At 50.8% G+C, this 18904-nt stretch overlaps 7 protein-coding genes across 7 annotated transcripts; 4 read left to right on the forward strand and 3 right to left on the reverse strand.

Annotated features, from left to right (window-relative positions):
* On the forward strand, positions 1 to 1251 carry Z518_03192 (uncharacterized protein; the record flags this gene model as incomplete). The annotated part of the gene is made up of 2 exons (XM_013420218.1): positions 1 to 191; positions 261 to 1251. 2 exons carry the CDS (start codon positions 1 to 3, stop codon positions 1249 to 1251), a joined length of 1182 nt encoding a protein of 393 aa, XP_013275672.1.
* A 104-nt stretch (positions 1252 to 1355) lies between these two features.
* Z518_03193 (uncharacterized protein) lies at positions 1356 to 2879 on the reverse strand (the record flags this gene model as incomplete). The annotated part of the gene is made up of 1 exon (XM_013420219.1): positions 1356 to 2879. One exon carries the CDS (start codon positions 2877 to 2879, stop codon positions 1356 to 1358), a length of 1524 nt encoding a protein of 507 aa, XP_013275673.1.
* Positions 2880 to 3652: 773 nt separating this feature from the next.
* Positions 3653 to 5671, forward strand: Z518_03194 (uncharacterized protein; the record flags this gene model as incomplete). Its single annotated transcript, XM_013420220.1, has 1 exon — positions 3653 to 5671. The coding sequence occupies one exon, from the start codon at positions 3653 to 3655 to the stop codon at positions 5669 to 5671; it is 2019 nt and encodes a 672-aa protein (XP_013275674.1).
* A 561-nt stretch (positions 5672 to 6232) lies between these two features.
* Z518_03195 (uncharacterized protein) lies at positions 6233 to 7537 on the reverse strand (the record flags this gene model as incomplete). Its single annotated transcript, XM_013420221.1, has 1 exon — positions 6233 to 7537. The coding sequence occupies one exon, from the start codon at positions 7535 to 7537 to the stop codon at positions 6233 to 6235; it is 1305 nt and encodes a 434-aa protein (XP_013275675.1).
* A 795-nt stretch (positions 7538 to 8332) lies between these two features.
* Z518_03196 (uncharacterized protein) lies at positions 8333 to 9817 on the forward strand (the record flags this gene model as incomplete). Its single annotated transcript, XM_013420222.1, has 2 exons — positions 8333 to 9146; positions 9195 to 9817. The coding sequence occupies 2 exons, from the start codon at positions 8333 to 8335 to the stop codon at positions 9815 to 9817; spliced, it is 1437 nt and encodes a 478-aa protein (XP_013275676.1).
* A 2312-nt stretch (positions 9818 to 12129) lies between these two features.
* On the reverse strand, positions 12130 to 14269 carry Z518_03197 (acetoacetate-CoA ligase; the record flags this gene model as incomplete). The annotated part of the gene is made up of 2 exons (XM_013420223.1): positions 12130 to 13983; positions 14039 to 14269. 2 exons carry the CDS (start codon positions 14267 to 14269, stop codon positions 12130 to 12132), a joined length of 2085 nt encoding a protein of 694 aa, XP_013275677.1.
* Positions 14270 to 15733: 1464 nt separating this feature from the next.
* On the forward strand, positions 15734 to 17791 carry Z518_03198 (uncharacterized protein; the record flags this gene model as incomplete). Its single annotated transcript, XM_013420224.1, has 1 exon — positions 15734 to 17791. The coding sequence occupies one exon, from the start codon at positions 15734 to 15736 to the stop codon at positions 17789 to 17791; it is 2058 nt and encodes a 685-aa protein (XP_013275678.1).
* Between the last annotated feature and the right edge of the window lie 1113 nt (positions 17792 to 18904).

Here is an 18904-nt window from a genome sequence, read left to right on the forward strand (position 1 = left end):
ATGGTGGGAGCGTTGGAAACAATCTCCCACCGCTCCCAGAAATGGGTGCCATCAAGGAAAATAGGACGAGATGAAACACGAGCCGCAAGAAATTATCGGTCATTCACTTCAACTCCGAGAGCTTCATTGTCCCTCGATCGAGGTTCTTCAGATGTCCAAAAAGCTCATGCGTACTGCTCGAGCCTTGTTCGGTGAGTTAATACCCAGCTTGCAGGAGGACCTTGGAACTCTATAGGGTACAATTCTAACTTCCCGTTCAGGAACTATGACTCCCCTTCTTATACGTTGGCTCACTTCATCCGACCGCACATGCTGCCGGCGTATCTCGCGATCCGCGCATTCAACATCGAACTGGCTCGAATACCCGACCTGGTGTCAATGCCTCAAATTGGTGCGATGAGGATGCAGTTCTGGCGGGAAACCATCGACAAAACCTTCAACCTCACTCCTCCGCCTGAGCCCGTTGCTATTCTATTAGCTTCCTACCTCAAACAAGGGTACAAGCTCAACAAGACCTGGTTTCGGCGAATTATCACCGCCAGAGATCGCAAATTGACCCATCCTGGGTTCACCAACATGGCCGAGCTTGAATCTTACGCCGAGTCAACTTATTCGACCTTGTTGTATTTGACGCTTTCGGCACTTCCCCTCAAGTCCCTGACCATGGATCACTTGGCCTCTCATGTCGGGAAAGCTGCTGGCATTGCAACTGTCCTACGCGGAGTGCCCTTGCTCGCATTTCCTCCTCCTCCCAATCGCCACTCCAATAATCCTACTGGCCAGGGGTTCCCTCCGAGTCGCGAAAACCAAGGCTCGATCTCGTTGCCCTTGGATATCATGTCACAGTGCGGTGTCCGAGAAGAAGATATCTTCCGAAATGGAGAAAATGCAGCGGGCATCCGTGATGCAGTTTTCACAGTCGCCACCCGCGCCTCCGATCATCTGATCACCGCCAGAACCATGCTGAAAAATGTCCAAGAATATCAAGATCCCGGACACGAATTCGAGCACATGCATGATGAAGGCCACGAATACAGCAAATATGATATCGGGGTCAGGATGTCTGCTGAGAAGAGGAAAGCGGACAATGACAGGGGATTCGGAATTGTGATGGGTCCAGCCGTCAGCACCCAGTTATGGCTGGACAGATTGCAAAAGGTTGATTTCAACATCTTCGACGACAGTCTGCGGCGAGTCGAATGGAAGCTGCCATTTGTTGCTTGGTTACGCCATAAAAGAGGAGAACTGTGATGTCTCCTCAATCAAACTCAGGGACCCACATTATTATATCTTGCCTTCGAGCGCGACCGATCTGGCCCAAAAGGCATTGCGAGATGCTCCGACGTGGACAATGCCTAAGCATCCAAGGTATTTCGGCGACTTCTGCTCAATGCCATGGCATCCCCTTTTTTGCCCAGGATCGCTTCAATCGCACCAATCAGGGCTTGTGCGTCATATAACATGACACCCTTTGCGCTCTTTCGGCCGTACAGCTTCAAGCAATCAATACCAAGAGACGCAAGGCGCTGACGGTCAACTTCAGGCGTTCCCTCTCCGGTCAGATGAACGACGTGCGTCACGTACGTGCGGTAGATGGAATCTCGACCGGTACTGTGTGCGTTGGGATGATGTGATGTACCAGGAGCGAGGAACCCTCCATGGTGAACTCCGGGGAATATGTGGGAAGACTTCAGCGTCTCAGCTGACTTGGAGATGTGGAGAGGCGGCCTCCAGATGTGTCCCCTTGATTGTTCGCAGGCACGAGCAATTGCTTCAACAAAATCCAATGCGGAGTATGGATCTGAACTCGGACCTACTTCACGGTCCAGCGAGCCATTGAGAATGAGAATTTTGTGGCGAGCCGGAGTCGACCGTAGCGCCTCGCCGACGCCTTTCAGGACAATGGAGGGTATGATGGAGGTATAGAGTGAGCCGATCGAATAAATGACAGCTTGAGATTGTTTGATCGCCGAGATTGCCTGTGGATTGGCGGGCGGGAGCATTTCTTGTCCATATGGATTGATGTACCATATTCGCTCGATTCGAGCTGGGAGGTCTTCGTCTTCCTCCTTACTAAATTTGATATTGCGTTGGCGAAGAGTAGGTAAGGTCCCCGGGAGATTAGCGTCTTCGATTTCCTCCACGTGATCCACACTGTGACAAGTTCTGACCGCATGTGGCGGGTCAGAAGAAACTGTTCGCATCTCTAGAGCAGTTGCCGCCGCAGGATGCGAAATATTGTTTTGGCCCACGATGACTTCTCCATTTGCAAGTCCGGCCGCAATGTGGTGGGTGAAATTGGAATTTATGCTGGGGATGACCCGTACTTCGCCATCGGGAATGGCGCATATACTGCTCAACAAATAGATGGCAGATTCGAAGCTGCCACTGAATAATCGTGCTCCGGTCAGAAAGAGATTTCCAACACTGGCCGAGGTGAAATCGAATGTAGAGGAGGGCCTCGATCGTTTGAGGACCTCGAGGTTGAGAAGATTGAAGAATGAGCGGATGAGTTCCCTCTTTGCCGAGGGGATGCCACGCCATAGATCAGATGTGCCCGACACAATCGATTGCCATTCCGTCGCTGCGTCCGCAGATGATGTTGACGTTAAGCGATGGTTGAACAAAGAGGATATCGCCGACCTCTCCGGAGACGGAGGATCAGTCGGTATGAGCCTGACGAGACGACTGCGGACGTCGCCGATTCCAGGACCACCAAACACTCGTATCAGCTCTGAGGAAGAGCCTCCATTGTCGCTGATGGGGATAATATAACTTAAGGGGCAGTCCTTGTTCTCTCGTACGGCTTCGAATGCGTCGACGAGGCTATTGGCCGCGCTTCCACCAGAGAAAACCACTATTCCTTTGGAATTGAGCATTTGGCAGGGAGTTGAGAGAGTGATACAAAATGCTATCGAGAAGAAAGTCAGTGGGCTTTAAGTGTGACTGTTCCTTCTCTTTGTTCAGCCTTGCTTGGCCAGGGGTTCGCGAGGATATATTTCCCTTTCTGAGAATGCATCCGCCATCCACGTTAAAAAAGAGGACAGATTTCCCCCGCGGTTGAGTGGAAAGGACGAAACTCCTGCAAGTGCACGCGGCGGTCACTACAGGACCTGATCGATCATGCTCAATAGTTGACCTATCGATTTCCAGTGAACTGTCGGGAAGGTTGTCGTAATGCTGCCAGACGAGATGTTTCCGTCAATGAATTGTCGCATCTCCTTGCCATTTCTTGTTTCTCACAAACAGGCCCCCATGTTGTTGATGAAACAATGAAACAGGGGGATTTGAATGCCTGCCCCAGCTGCCAACGGTGCTTATTCTTTGGAGGAAAAAGCTTCGCCTGAACTTGATGTCGAGGTAAGATCCGCTGCCAAATTCGCCTCCTGAGACTCGCCGTTGAATTTTTGACTGTGGCATTGTTTTGGGGGTACGCTGCACCACGTGTAGGCACATTTTTAGCCAACACCCACAATCCCTTCGCGCCTCTCGCAACATGTACTCAACTACTCTTTTACTAATTTAACTTTAATATTGGCTTCCAGCCTGCTCTCAGTTCTCCTTATAGGACTTTTATCTGTGCAGAGGCACAACATGACCTGCAGCTAACTAATTGACATCCGCGCACGAGACCTACCAGTCACGCATCGAAATGGCCCACGGGTCTCACGTCCTTGCGCATCGGAAGTCCTCAGGGTCCACCACCGAAAATCCTCTGAGTCGCCATTCTCGAGAACATCGTCGATCTCATGAAGTTGACATCGAGGCACAAGCCTCCACGTCTGCACCTCCCAGCCGACACGGATCGATACCACCCCACCATGTCCAAATTCAAGAGAATCCTGAGGTGATACATCATAGACATGAAGAAGACGGCGAGCATGCTGTTCCGCAACTCCACCGCTCCGACACAAGTGCCTCTAAATCTACAATGAAGTCTCTACGCAGGAGGGGCCGCGCAGACACTACCAACATCATCTATGGATCTGCCGAAATGGGACGAACAACTGGCTGGGCGCCTGGACAAGAACCAGGCATTGACACAAGTGATCCTGCTCCCCCTTATAGCCAGTCAGCTGGTGGAGATTCAATACATTATGAGCAGCTCAGTCAACGATGCGAGATCACGGTGGTGGACTTCGGCAACGATGCAATGTCCACCACAGATCTGGATAATGATAATATTGGAGAATTCCTGCTGAAACCGCCTGATCCGTGGTCGGATGTTAGATGGATCAATGTCAACGGCCTTTCGTGGGATGTCATTAGACTTCTGGGAAATCACAAGCGCCTTCATAGGCTCGCTATCGAAGATCTGATCCATACCAAAAATCGAACCAAGGTGGACTGGTACAACGACCATACCTACATGGTTCTGCCATTACAAAAGCTAATCAATCTCGAGGAAGATCATGACGGTGATGATTCAGATGGGGGAGGTTCTGATAGCGATTGGGTGGAGGATCAGGAGTCAGAATATCGTACAAGGGTCATCACCGAGCGCCAAAGGAGAAGACGGGAGCAGAAACGAAGAAAAGGCGCTATCCTTTCACTCTGGGAGGATATCCGGAGGCCCAACAGGAAAAAGAAGGTGAATGAGATTCCGGACATAGCCAATCGGCTCCAACCTTCAAACAGCTTCAAGAACTCCAGCAAGGTTGAAACTCCGTGGGCACCCCGGAAAATCCGAACCATGCAACGATATCACGCGGGCCCAAACCAGGACCGTATCGAATACATGGAACGGCATGCCGTTTTGGCACCAAAGGGCATCGGAGTCTCGATGGAACAAGTTTCCATTTTCCTTTGCGCGGACAATACAGTCATATCGTTCTTCGAATACTCGGCCCACGACGTGCAAACTCCCATCATCCACCGATTGCAATCTCCAGGCACGATTCTTCGCCAGTCGTCAGATGCGTCGATGCTTGCGCAAGCCATCCTCGACGCCATAATCGACCTCGCCATACCTGTCACGACCGCCTACCAAGATGCCATCGGCGACCTGGAGCTCGACGTGCTCACTGACCCGGACATCCACCAATCCACCACTCTGTACATCCTCACGTCTGAAATCGCCATCCTGCGCAACGCCATCGCCCCCGTCGTCCAACTCATCGGCGCCCTGAAAGACCACAAGTCCGATGCATCTGCCTCAGTCCCACTCGCTCGCGCCGCCAGCCCCTCGCTCGAAATGAACGGCGATCCTCTCATCAAACCACAACCACATCCATTCGTCCGCAAACAATCATCGGCCGTCACCTCTGGCGTGCAAATTTCCCCGATGACCATAACATATCTAGGCGACGTCGAAGACCACGCCCTTCTCATCCAAGACTCGTACGACCAAATGCGTCGAGGCGCCGATAATCTTTCCGACTTGATCTTCAACACGGTCTCCGCGTACCAGAACGAGAGCATGAAACAGCTCACTATCGTGACGTGTTTCTTCTTCCCTCTGACCTTTATCACGGGCTACTTCGGCATGAACTTTGCCGAATTCCCCGGCGTCATGAAACATAGTGACGGATTCTTTTGGACCATCGCTGCGCCCGTTAGTGTCGTGGTATTCTTGTTGCTGATGCGCGATGTCCTTATCCGTTGGGTCGTCCGGTGGGCTAATAAAACACTCATCGAAAGAGGGAGGAGGAGGAGATTGGCGAGGACTTAGTCATGACCATCTGGAGCGTGATGCTTTTACGTGGTCTTCGCTTGCGAGCGAGAAGGCCCTGGGTGGCATTTTGGGCTTCAAGTTCACGATCTCCGAGAAAATCCATACGTTTTTCGGCTTTTGTCTGCCTACCTGCCCGTCTCCCTGGTTCTAGCTCGGGCTCGGGCTCTGGATATGCACATTGTATTACATAGCAAGGATGGCGACATGTCGGAGAATTTTTGTCAACGAGTCTCAACGACGAGATAGTGACCGAACCCAAAAGATACCATGGAATGAAAAGCAAGGTTCGGAACAATGAGACTTCAATCTAGACTTTTCTGTATGCACGGCTGGCGAGGCGGACTGGCTTCTTCACAGCCACGAGGCACGTCCTTCCTCCATTACCCTGTGTTAAAATATTCGGCTTCAAATGTCATCCATCACCATAAATCGATTCGTGGGTATCATCCAAAGTAAAACGCAAAATCACGGCCATGCCAATCAGAAGTTTCCCCAAACAACCAGTAACTTTGATTCACTAGATGCTGTTGTATTCTCGAGTACTTCTATGCCCGCACATCAATCCGCCATAAATTCTCCCCAAAGAGCCTCCTCCGTCGACTCTCGTTTTCTAGCCTTGCCTGCCCGGATATTCTCCTTCCCCCTTCCGAATCGATCGTTTTCATCGTCGTCATCACTAGCTGTCTCAACTTTAAGCATTTTCTGTTTGCCTTTATCCTCTCTTTTTCTCTTCTTCACCATCAGCTTGAGTTCAAGCGGGACTAGACTCCTGCCATTCCCGGGGCCGTCCTTGAGGTCTAGTTGCTTTCGACAGACGGGGCACACGCCTTTGACTTTATGATTACGCGGGGCATCTTCACGCCGTTGTTCGATGGACCAGTTCAAAGTATCGACAATACAGCGGTGGCAGAAGACGTGACCACAAGTGGTGGAGGTAGCGTCAGTCGGAGTATCCATACAGACAGGACATTTATATGCCGTCAGCGAAGTTCTCCCAGCATCCGTGCCCGGCCTTTGAGCTAGAATTGCCTCCTCCCGCTGCTTTGCCAAAGTTGCAGACAGACTTGCACTGTCATCGACGGCCGTGAGATCGACGGACTCAATAGCAGGATCTTCCTTCGGAGGGGAGGCAGATCGTCGACTTTGGGCCGTTGTCGACGATGAGGCTGAAGGAGGAGACATGGTTGAGGGAGGATCTGGTATCCGTTGACGGTTCCTAGCCTGAGTACGCTCCCAGTTGGAATGATTTTCTCGCTGACGCAGTATTGCCTCTTCTTCTGCCATTGATTCTAGTGGATTCTGAACCGGCAAGATTGGGGGCAGCCGGGGTCCTCCAGGGCGCCGATGAACAGGCCAGAATCCCACGAACGATATAGGATCGGCAGCGTCGATGGCTGGGATATTTGGACGCGATGGGTAGACAGGTTCGTCGAGGGTATTTAGTCTTCTTGATCGTAGGTTGTGAGTAGAATCATGCGGGTGCGTGGTTCTCGAGATGAAATGTATTTCGGCCGAACTGTCGGGTGGACTGTTTGTCAAATCAACTAGTTGGTTGGCAGGTTCTGGATCAGATCTAGTCCTTCGGGCCTGGTGAAATGCTTCTTGAGCGTTTTGGAGAGCTCGATTGGCACTTTGAAGGGCTCGGTTGACGTCTTGGACGGTATCCTGGTAATTTGCGTGAGGGAGTGTTGCCTGTCTTCGCGAAGCACCGTCAGACATAGCATGGAAGAAGTCGCGAAAGAGTCTTGGAGACCGGAGGCGTGGTGGTTGAGCGGATCGTTGTCGAAGTCGAGGAAGCGGTTGATCGAAATTTGTATCGGAGGAAAGGGATAATGAGTCGGCTACAGAGGCCGAAGAGCTCATATTGGGCTGGAAGAGATCAAGTTAGCTACATCTCACATTCTGGCAATCCAGCAGAGGAAGGAAACATTTGAGGACCTGGACAACTTTGATGGCGGTGGTTTGCAATTTGTCAAAGGACAATACGCTTGTGCGGTCTTACTCCTCCGTACTGGTGGTCCGCCAGAATGTCCCAAGGCCAACGTGTGCGAGAGTCCGTGGCCTTCGTACGTCGCGGTATGTACATCATCCCACCCTAAGACCCCATCACCTCGAATGCAAAGGGCTCTATTGGCAGTGACCGGTCTTTCAGAAAATAAGCATGTTTAAGCATCGTGGCTCTCGCTGGATTCAGCGATCATCAACGTTGGTGTTGATAAGCAAACGGGTAAAATCTCCCTTCGCCATCCTCCACAAAGTCTCGTACATCCTGTTGTGGAACATGCTTTACAAGTCCACGATTAGTCGTGCCATGGAGACACGAGATCGCAATCTCCTTTGGCTTCGTACCGGAACCGAGATCTCCTCCACGCTTATGGTCACACTCCTCCTCGTGGCACCAGACTTTGCCTCGGTATGTAGTAGTCTGTATGTACGAAATCGGTTATTGGTCGACCTCTTCCACCCCCTGCTGAATGAATCGGCAACCGGCAACTCATCTTCGCCCAAAATGCCGGAGGCGATATGTGAACATGCCCGCTACCGGGCTTCCGTCAAAGTGATGGATGTCTTGGATCTCTATCATCCCTCCTCACCGTCATTTTGTTCAGCCTCATTTATCGGCCAACCTGGTACCTGGATGGACCTTGAACCACCACGATGGACATCGAAAGGGCTCCAAAAGAACCCCCCGACGGCGGGGGCGTGGAAGACATGAAGACTTCGACAACTAATCCGAGACAATATGACAATCCATTCGACTTCCCGGCGTGGAAAAAATGGATGATAACAGTCTTATGTGCATTTTTGACTGTTGCGGTGACCTTCTCGAGCTCGATTTTCTCCTCCACCATCAACACCACCTCGATGGAATTTGGTGTGAGCGACACGATCATGATACTGGGAGTGTCTCTATACGTGCTGGGCTTTGCATTGGGCCCTATTATCTGGGGTCCTTGCTCGGAACTCCTCGGCCGACGATATCCTCTCTTCATTGGCTATGCTGTCTTCGCTTTGATGCAAATTCCCATTGCCTTGTCAAAGTCCCTTGCTGGAGTGCTTATCTGTCGCCTTCTTGCTGGATGCTTTGGCTCCGCTCCGATGGTCCTCGTCAGTGCAATGTACGCCGACTATTGGACTCCAGCCCATCGTGGAACAGCTACCGCCGTGTATTCAATGGCCGTCTACATTGGTCCAACCCTTGGACCTATTGTGGGGGCGTTCGTTACAGAGAGTCGACTGGGATGGCGATGGACGGCGTGGCTGACCCTGATGCTCGCCGCTCTTGTCGGGACTCCGGCTTTTTTTCTTGTTCCCGAGACGTACGGCCCGGTTTTACGCGAGAGAGCAGCAGAGAAATTGCGCAAGTCTGGAGTACATGTCGAACCTGAACGAGATCCTCCTTCCATCGACACCTTTGTCCGAATATACCTGGTGAAACCTATGCTCATGTTGATGCATGAGCCTGTGGCAAGTTGAGCCGCTCCAATTCCTTATTCCACGCTAATATAATTTTAGCTAGTTGTCATTACCATCTACATCTCTATCGTGTACGGAATCTTGTACCTGACCTTCTATGCTTTCCCCTACAGCTTCTCTGTCGAGCGAGGTTGGGATCCGCGAATGAGTTCGCTTCCATTCATAAGTATCCTTCTTGGATCAGTCACCGGAAGTATTCTCGTTGCATTTTATTCGCAACATTACTATCAAAAACGACTCATTGCTCGGGGCAGAACTTTACCCGAGGATCGATTGCCACCCCTTATGCTCGGAAGTGTCATCCTTCCTGCAGGCCTATTTTGGTTTGGTTGGACTGCTTCGGCGGGAATATCATGGGTGCCACAGGTTTTTGCCGGCTTTTTCGTGGGTTGTGGGATTATGCTCATCTTCACCAACGGCGTGGCCTATGTCGTCGACATATACCTATCTTCGTCTGCCAGCGCCATGACTGTGAATACCTGCATCCGAAGCTTCGCTGCAGCCGGACTCCCCATCGTAGCGCCTGAGATGTACAAAGGCCTAGGAACGGCCTGGGCAACCAGTGTACTTGGGTTTCTGTGCATTTTGGCAATGCCTGCCCCGTTTTTATTTTACCGGTACGGTGCTAAACTGCGTCAAATGTCAAAATTCGCCCTTACAAAATGAGCCACAATCTTATCTGGCAACGTGGCGTTACATGGCCCAAGAACCCTTCCGTCTCCCCCGGATCCTTTATTTTGTGGATCCCTAAAGGTTGGGGGCCGACAACAACGGTATGGTGTGTGCTACGCAATGCAAAAGTTGTTGCCTTGATAATAGCACGAACCTTCAACTCATCACCCCATGAATCCTTATGAGAAATTCCTCTCCGACCTCGCAGCGAACAACCATCAATTAGCCATCAACATCGACGATTTTGTCAAAAGCCAGTCGAGCACCGAGGCATCGAGATCTCACTAAGCTGAAGACGATCATATCATCACAACATTCCCCGAAAAGATCCACGATGCTGTATACTCGATCAGAGAACATTGGGACCACGAAGACACTGCGAACAAAGCGATTCTCGCTGCCTAGTCCAGCTTCTTGTTCCTCATTCGAAACCTGGCTGCCCGTCCCCCAAATGGCAACTTTCTGACGAGCGAGTCAACGTTCCACCCGGTTGACTGGAGCTAGAAGGGACGGATTTGTTCTAGGATCATATGATGAAGGGAGTCCTCTACAGAATTTAATACAAACATACCTATGGTGTGCCAGAAAACCGCCGCTTTTGGCAGTCAAGGGCTAAAATATGCCATGGCTGTAAAGAACCATTGCGATTGCACAGTATGATAGTCACCTGAAGTCGTTGAAAAAGGGGGATTATGTAGAGGAAGCCAAACATGGGAGCCGTGAGAAGGAACCTCGATTGAAGAGGATTCGGCACACAGCAATCATGGTCGATGTTGTCCTTGGAAAACTGGTGGCTTCGAAAAAGTACCCCTTTGGGTACATCTTCGGCGAGAGAAGTATGTGAAATGACTGCGAGGAAACTTCGAGACCTTTCTGAATGTGGTCTTGAACCTATGCAAGCTATGATTGAGGGATCTGCCATGCTCCAGGTCGAGGAAGATTAACGCGAGGTCTTGGAAATGTTGTCGTGATTGGGGGAGTCAATGCGGCACAGGCATGGCACCTCCCTTCGGAACATCCCGAATTACTTAAGCACATCGACGATAACATGCTGAGATCATGACGAGTTGCCTCAGTAAGAAACAGAAGGTCTGGCCATGAGGCTGACGATGTGGCGCCATTCCGCACTCGATGATAGGAATAAGGTCGGAGTTGCAGTGATGGGGAGAAAGGGCCAAAAAGACGATAAGTCTCATCCAAATAGCTTCACAGAGCGCCTCGATTTCCAGCATGCCGGAGTAGGTAAATGAATTATTATCATCGTGGTGGGCCATAAAAGAAGTGCTGCGTATGTGACGTTCTTGAATCTTTCATACAGCATTGGGATCTTAGAGTCGGGATGCAGCACCGTCAGTAGGTCAAAGGGCTTGATGTGTTGTATCCATTGGCCCTTGGAAGGTCAAATTAAGGTTGACTCACGTGATATTGCTAGCTGCCTTTTACCACGGCGTGATTGGCCAGAGAGTCCGGCCTTGAATATCATTTCAGCTTTTGTGCCATTTCCTTTCTCCAGACTGCAAGGATAGAAATCGGCCATTCGTGCTTTTGACAGCTCAGGAACCCAATTCTGGTCGTACCTTCACTAATGCATCCTTCCATTCCGCGAAGCTGTCCTTCTGTATCTCTCACCGCCCGTGATAACCTCCAAGCCCCCGAAGCTAGGATTCATCCCCCAAACTGCCAGATTTATGCTTCGCTCTGACAACTGCCTGAATTCACATGGCTTTTTCCAGGAGTCCGAAAATCACGGGTCGAATCTAGGGGACCATCGACGCAAAGTCAATTAACCTATTGCGTCTCCTTCCGCACACTTCTTCTTTGGAGTGTTGTTTACTTCCCCAGGAGATGTTTTGGTTCATTACTACGAGCCCACAAGAATGTCGCCGAGCGATATCTCGAATTTCGAAGCCTGCTGCCATTTTCTTGTGAACTTTTCGGCCTCTTCTCTTTGACCTTAGATCCCACTCAAAAGCGTACTCACTTCTCGGGAGCATTCGGAAGATGCTCTGTAACTTCATCCACCTTCAGTGGGAGACCAAATCTACACAAGAAGCTGCCAAGACACGGCCAATCCACTTTGCCAGAGAAGAGCGACCATGACATATTGAAGTACATTCATAGATATGGTCTGTGTTCGCTAGGCCCGATCGACTAATAACCTGCATTATCTCTTTCTCGGCCACGCTGCAGTTTTCTACTTCGAAAGATTAGTCCCTGAGGTGTTTTCAAATCCGTCTGGCTCAAATATTCATGATATCCTGCAACCTTTTTTCTTTTTCTACCAACCCGCGAAGATATTCCCAATCTCAATGTGCCTTCGCCCATTCCCTGTACCAATCCAGACAAGCATTGTTTGCCACGCTCGCACTAGTTTTGATATTCATACCGCTGAGAATCTGCTTAACTGCACCTTCGACCTTCTTCCCGTTCGTTGTCACTGGAATTTCGGGACACTCATCCACGATCCTGGGTACATGTCGGGCGCTCAGTTCCTTCCTAACCACGCTTTGCACCCTCCCCGTGAGGTCGTTGGAAAATTTCTGCCCGTGGGACATCTTTAGGAATAAGACGACTACCTCGTCTGGATCCTGTTCCCGCTTGCGGCCAATACATAGAGCATCTTCGACTTCCGTCTTGAAGTACTTGAGCAGGATATTGTAGATCTCGCTCGATCCGAAGCGGACACCCATAGGGTTGAGAACACCATCCGAGCGACCAAGCATCCAGATTCCACCGGTCGATGGGTTGAAGCGAACGAAATCACCATGGTGCCAGATCGGGTGGCCTGACTTGGGGTCCGTAAAGACCTCGAAGTACGAGGATTTGTAACGTGCCTCAGCGCCGGGACCTGGAGGCCAGAACATACGCGGTTGACAGGGAAATGGTACTGTGCAGACCAGCTCGCCGGGCTGGCCTGTAGCGGTGATGTCAGCACCATCTGGAGAGAAGCTTTTGATCGCCATTCCGAGACCTCGACATTGGATTTCGCCTGCATACACGGGGAGAATGGGACATGGAGCGCCAAAGAGGGAAATGATGTCTGTGCCGCCAGTGATGGAGCCAAGGAGAACTCCCGGAAGGGGTGGCGGTGGAGAAAGATTTTTGTATACATAGTGAAAGGTGCTAGGTGCAAGAGGGGACCCAGTAGAGAATATGGATTTGAGAGACTTCAGAGTGGCGCTCTTGGGAGACGCTTCTCTAGGAAAGATATGTGCCTGTTCCAGGACGGAGAGATATTTGGCAGATGTCCCAAAATGGTTTATTCCGAGCTCATCGATCAAGAGTAGCAAGCTCATTTCTTTGTGTGGTTGGAATGGAGAGCCGTCGTACAGGACGATAGTTGCTCCGCTAGCCAGACCTGACACTAGCCAATGCCACATCATCCAGGTTACCGTGGAGAAATAAAATAGCCTCTCTCCAGGTCTAATATCGGAGTGTATTTGGTGTTCCTTTTTGTGCTGGAGAAGTGTACCCAGTGAAGCGTGCACAATTGGTTTCGGTGCTCCCGTGGTACCGGAAGAGTATAGGATATAGACCGGATGGTCTGGAGGAAGGTATGCGAAGCACAGCGGTCTGGAAGGGTCGCCCTTGGCTAGGAATGAAGAGTACGTCTCCACCGTCGTATTGGGCTGTCTGTCCACAGTTGTGAGATCGAATGCGTGCTTCGAAACGGTTTCGAATATAACAAGATTGCGAACAGATGGCAGCTCTGAGACGACTTGCGATACTTTGCTGTGAGTTTCGTGGACCTTACCATTGTATGTGACCGCGTTGTCAGCGAAAAGAAGAACAGGTTCGATTTGACCGAGTCGATCGAGAACAGCATGGACGCCCGTGTCAGGGCTAACACCAGACCACAATGCACCCAAAGAGGTCGCTGCAAGCATCGCGACCACAGAATTTGCATGATTGGCCAGATATCCAGCAACTCGGTCTCCTTTCTTCAGTCCATGTGCTTCCATCGCTGAGGCGCATTCTCGAACGCGCTCTCGCAGCGCTGACCACGTCACTTGTTCACGTGTGTTTTCTGTGGTTGCGATGATAGCGAGTGAGTCTGACGGAGGGTTTGAAGCAGGGAACAGCAAATTCTCAGCAAAGTTCAATTCACATTCAGGAAAGAAAGCCGGTTTAGGGAACATGGGAGACGATTCATCGAGAACCTGATATCATTCTGTTAAACGGCTTCGCATATATTTTCTAGAGGCTCTATCGTACGGAATCATACTGCTTGTTGGCCTTTATCCCAGTATAGTGCCATATTTCCTCCCAAAACGCGCCGGGATGATTCACGCTCCATTGCCAAAGGTCATTGTAAGAGGATGCGGAGATGTTGTGCTTTTTCGCAACGTGCTGTTGGAAAGCAAAAAACTCCGTCGACTCTGGATGAGGATGACTCCAGAGTTTGACCGAGTCACTCACGTCGCCATTGGTGCTGTCCAGGAGCATTTTGCCTGGATCGGTTGAGGAGGAAGAAAATATGAGGAATGCGAAGATGTTCCTGTGCCTTTTAGCCAATGTCGGAAATATACGGCTGCTCCCGCAACTCGGGGCATTGAGCTTCGGTGGACCCCAGAGCAGGCCGCCTAGCTCTGTCGGGAATTTGGTCGGTTATCGATGCGATAGATGTGGGCTTTTGATTCGGTGGTGGGGACTTCGAACTGTTGAAACGATCAGCCTTCATGAGATGTTGATCGCGCGGTCAAGACTGCACCGCGAGGATTGCTTTTGGTGGTAGACCCGGCATAATATTGACTAGAATGACATCCGGGTTCTGCTCCATTTTGGCTGAATCAGAGGTCATCTTTTCAACCCTTGTGTCTGTGTCGCCGGAAGGAAGAAAAACCCTTCCTGCAGGTAGCACATCTCAACCCATGTCTTGAACCCATTGGGAATGAAATTTTGTTTAGTTTTTCTTCTCGGGTAAACCAATGCCAAGGGCCGTTTTTTAGGCTTGAAGTCAAAGAGGCATAGGCCCGCTAGACCCAGGGTTAGGCACGGCTTCCTGGTGGGTCCCCTAGCCAATAAGGCTTCTTTCCTCCCTAGCCCTCCCATAAATCCTCAGTCCTCACCACCATTAACCCTTTCTTACTCCATATTCAACTTTGCCTTGAGCAAATCCGACCAGCCCGCCCCCTAAATAAGATTGAATCCTCCGAAATCCACCCCTTACACTTCAACGATCCCCCCCCCAGAAACAAAGGCCCATCGAAACAGAGCTAAAAACAATTTCGCGCCGAAAACCATCCGTGGAAGTCGAGCCCTCACCCAGCCAGAAACTGGAGACTGGAAACTGTTAATCACCTTGTCAGCTAAGTTTCAATTTGGCCAAATCCCCAGCTCGCGTCCATTTGGTGTCGGTGCGTTCCTGTCCTCTCCTATCCAACAGCTCCTCTACTCTGCATATCTTTTTCATCGTCTTCACCTCATCCCTCCTCTCCGCAAATCCTGATTCTTTTGCATTAACGGGGGCGGCTGAGCGCGGGCGGCTCCTGCAAGGGACACGCTCTGGCCCAACCACAGCACGGCGGAGCAGAGCGGAATCTCTCAAGTCATCCGGCCAAACCGGTTCTTCTTCTCCCCTTCAAGTTCGTCATACCACATTCGCACAACCTTTGTTGCGGTCAAGTTCTTCTCCTTCATTCTGCGTGAGCTGCGGCAAACATCATCCTACCCGCTCTAGAACGTCCTATCCTTCGATACTGAGTTCTTCGTTCTCGAGCGGATTTGACCTAGCACCTCGAAAGCCTAGCTCCACACGGCCACCCTATCTATCTCGCTCTTGAACGACGACGCTACCGAAGGAGAGGGGAAACAAAAAGAAGAAGAAGAAAAGAAAAACGCCGGCGTCAACAATTGCGCGGGGAGATTATATCTGAATAGCTTGCAGCGTTCTGGTTCTATTCTTTGGCCATGCCTCGTCGAGTGTCCAACTCCCTTTTAAGCAGTTCACCTCCGACCCCCTGGCCGTCCTTTTCGCCTTCTGAGAAGGGCGGCAACCTCGTCAGCAAGACCTCGCAGAAAGCGAGCAAAATCGTACAACTCTTCTCGACGTCGCCGAAGACAAAGGAAGCACAAACGGCCGCAGCCGCGCTGCTTGCAGCCAGTAAAGCTCAAGAGCAGGCCTTTCTCGCATCGGGCTCACCTCCCATCAGCACACCTTCGCTGTCATTGCCGAGTATCTCATTATCAACTGCTCGTGCAGACTCGTCGAATATGGATGAACCACCGACTACGCTCTTTCAGCCGCCATCTCCGGCCGAGACGAGAAAGCTGGCCAGACAACACGCTCAATTTGGGCCGTTGATTTCTCACTCTCACAGATACACCAGTCGACACCAAGGCGGGGAATTTCCCGAACCCGTTATTGACGAACCACCCTATTACTATCTTTTGACCACCTACATTTCCTACCTTATCCTCATTATATTTGGCCATGTCAGAGACTTCTTCGGCATGAAGTTGAAGGAGGACAATTACCGACATCTCAAAGCACGAAATGGTTATGCTGCCCTGAATAGTGATTTCGATAATTTCTACGTCCGCCGGTTGAAGATGCGAATCAATGATTGTTTTAACAGGCCCACCACCGGTGTTCCAGGACGTTACATCACGCTGTTGGATCGCACGTCTGACGATGGCAATGTTCATTTCTCCATGACCGGAACTACCACAGAAACGTTGAATATGAGCTCTTACAACTACCTTGGTTTTGCCCAGTCCGAGGGTGCTTGCGCCGATTTGGTGGAGGAAACGATCAGAAAATATGGGCTGTCGACCAGCAGCTCCAGAAGCGAAGTGGGCACCTCGGAACTAGCCCTCGACTGCGAGAGTCTTATTGCCGAGTTCGTGGGCAAGGAGTCTGCCATGGTTTTTTCGATGGGCTTTGGTACCAACGCTGCCATTTTCCCGGCCCTCGTTTCAAAAGGCGACTTGATTATTTCTGACGAACTCAATCACGCTTCAATCCGGTTTGGATCCAGGTTATCCGGCGCAATGATCACATCCTTCAAGCACAACGACATGAAAGATCTCGAGATGAAGCTCCGAGAGGCAATTTCTCAAGGTCAACCCCGCACTCACCGTCCTTGGAAGAAAATCCTGGTCGTGGTTGAAGGTCTGTACTCGATGGAGGGTACGATGTGCAACCTTCCAAGCCTTGTGAGACTAAAGAAACGGTACAAGTTTCACCTCTTTGTCGACGAAGCACACTCGATCGGGGCACTCGGACCACGTGGACGAGGTGTATGCGACTATTTTGGAATTGACCCCTCAGAAGTCGATATACTCATGGGAACGCTTACCAAGTCTTTCGGGGCCAATGGAGGCTACATCGCGGGTGGCAAAGCTGCCATTGACAAACTGAAAGCCATCAATGCTGGTGTCATCTACGGAGAGACGCCCTCTCCAGCCGTGCTTGCCCAGATTATTGCAGCTCTTAAAATCATCAACGGTGAACTCAGCCCGGGACAAGGCGAGGAGCGTCTGCAACGAATTGCATTTAACTCCCGTTATCTTCGACTGGGCCTTAAGCGTTTGGGATTTATTGTCTACGGCCAAGACGACTCTCCTATCATTCCACTTCTCCTTTACAACCCTGCTAAGATGCCCGCTTTCTCACATGAGATGCTTAGGCGCAAGATCTCAGTTGTGGTGGTTGGTTATCCAGCAACACCACTGATCTCCTCTCGAGCCCGATTCTGTGTCTCGGCCGCCCACAACAAAGACGATCTAGATCGCCTGCTGGCAGCGTGCGACGAAATTGGCAACGTACTTCAACTCAAGTTTTCAAGTGGCATCGCCGGCGGTGCTCCTCCTTTGCCAGAGGGCGTCACCTGGGAAATGGAGCAAAGCCGCAAACGATTGGAAAAGCATGATAAGGTTGCCAAATCCCTGGTGGTCTCACCCCGATGGAGCTTGGATGAAGTTATCAAGCGTGGCGTCCAGGACGTCAAAGTCCCTTTGCGATGATCGCCCACATCTCGATCTCGGGGTATTCAATGGAATAACCATGGTGTTCACTAAACGTGTGGGAATGATGTCATCGCATCTGATTTTCAGTGCAAAGTGTCAGGTTTGAGATGTTGGGGAATTTAGTTCTCTTCATGAAGGGTCAAGGCGCAGAGCCGATTGTACATAGAATTTGGCTTCTACGGCGTCGACGGATACCACAGGCCATGCTGTGGGATGGCTGTGAGGGACATAACTAACGCCCTCTTCTAGTACAAAGGAGTTCAAGGGAGCAGCCATGAGAAGGTGGGCCGGATGAGGAGGCTAGCTGACCCTGGAAACTTCAACATCAATATCTAATATTAATACATTGCCAATGCATCATTATACCTGTTCGTAGTCATGAGAACTTTTGTTTATTGCAAGCACAAAAGTGAGGCGATATCCTCCTGACCTGCACGGTACACAGAAAGCTAAGTGGCGACATCAATTGGGCTTCCATCTAGGTTCGTTGGTCTGCGAACTGGTGTGATGGTGGGTTGGAAATTCAAACAATGCTACCAATGATGTAGATGACCAGTTTATGTCCCATGTACGGAATTATGTCTCGCAGGGATTGCAATAGTTGCCCCATTCCGCTGGGTTGTGTCGGAAGAGTAAGAACGAGACGAGCCTTTCGGTTGAAAGGGCATTTGACCGAACCTCACCCTCGTCTGGATACTTTAGTCTTTCACCAGCGTTGGTTCTCCTTTCCCCCCCCCCCCCCAAGAATATGTGTTGTACGGCAGCTGCAAGGCAACCAAAAGGTGATACGTGGGATAGGGCTGATCAGTCAAACACGAAATAAATCCCCACTCTCATGTCTGCGTTTGATCTTGCCGGCCGTGCCGCGGAAAGGAAAGTACCAGACTGATTGCGCTGCTCTGATGAGACATCCCTCCAACTTACCAGCGAAGCTGGGAAACGGTGTCGGCGCTCTTTCAAAGGAGCCTCTTTTTCGCTCGGATTTGGCTAGCGTATTTCAAATACGAGAAGGTAGTAGCAGGGGTGGTAGGGAAGAAATCTCGGTGGCCCCGTGTTCTTTTTTCGTTGGGTCGATCGCAGATGTGGTTCTGTAGGCTCTGGCAAAAACTG

The sequence above is a fragment of the Rhinocladiella mackenziei genome, assembly GCF_000835555.1.
Source record: "Rhinocladiella mackenziei CBS 650.93 unplaced genomic scaffold supercont1.2, whole genome shotgun sequence".
NCBI lineage: Eukaryota > Fungi > Ascomycota > Eurotiomycetes > Chaetothyriales > Herpotrichiellaceae > Rhinocladiella > Rhinocladiella mackenziei.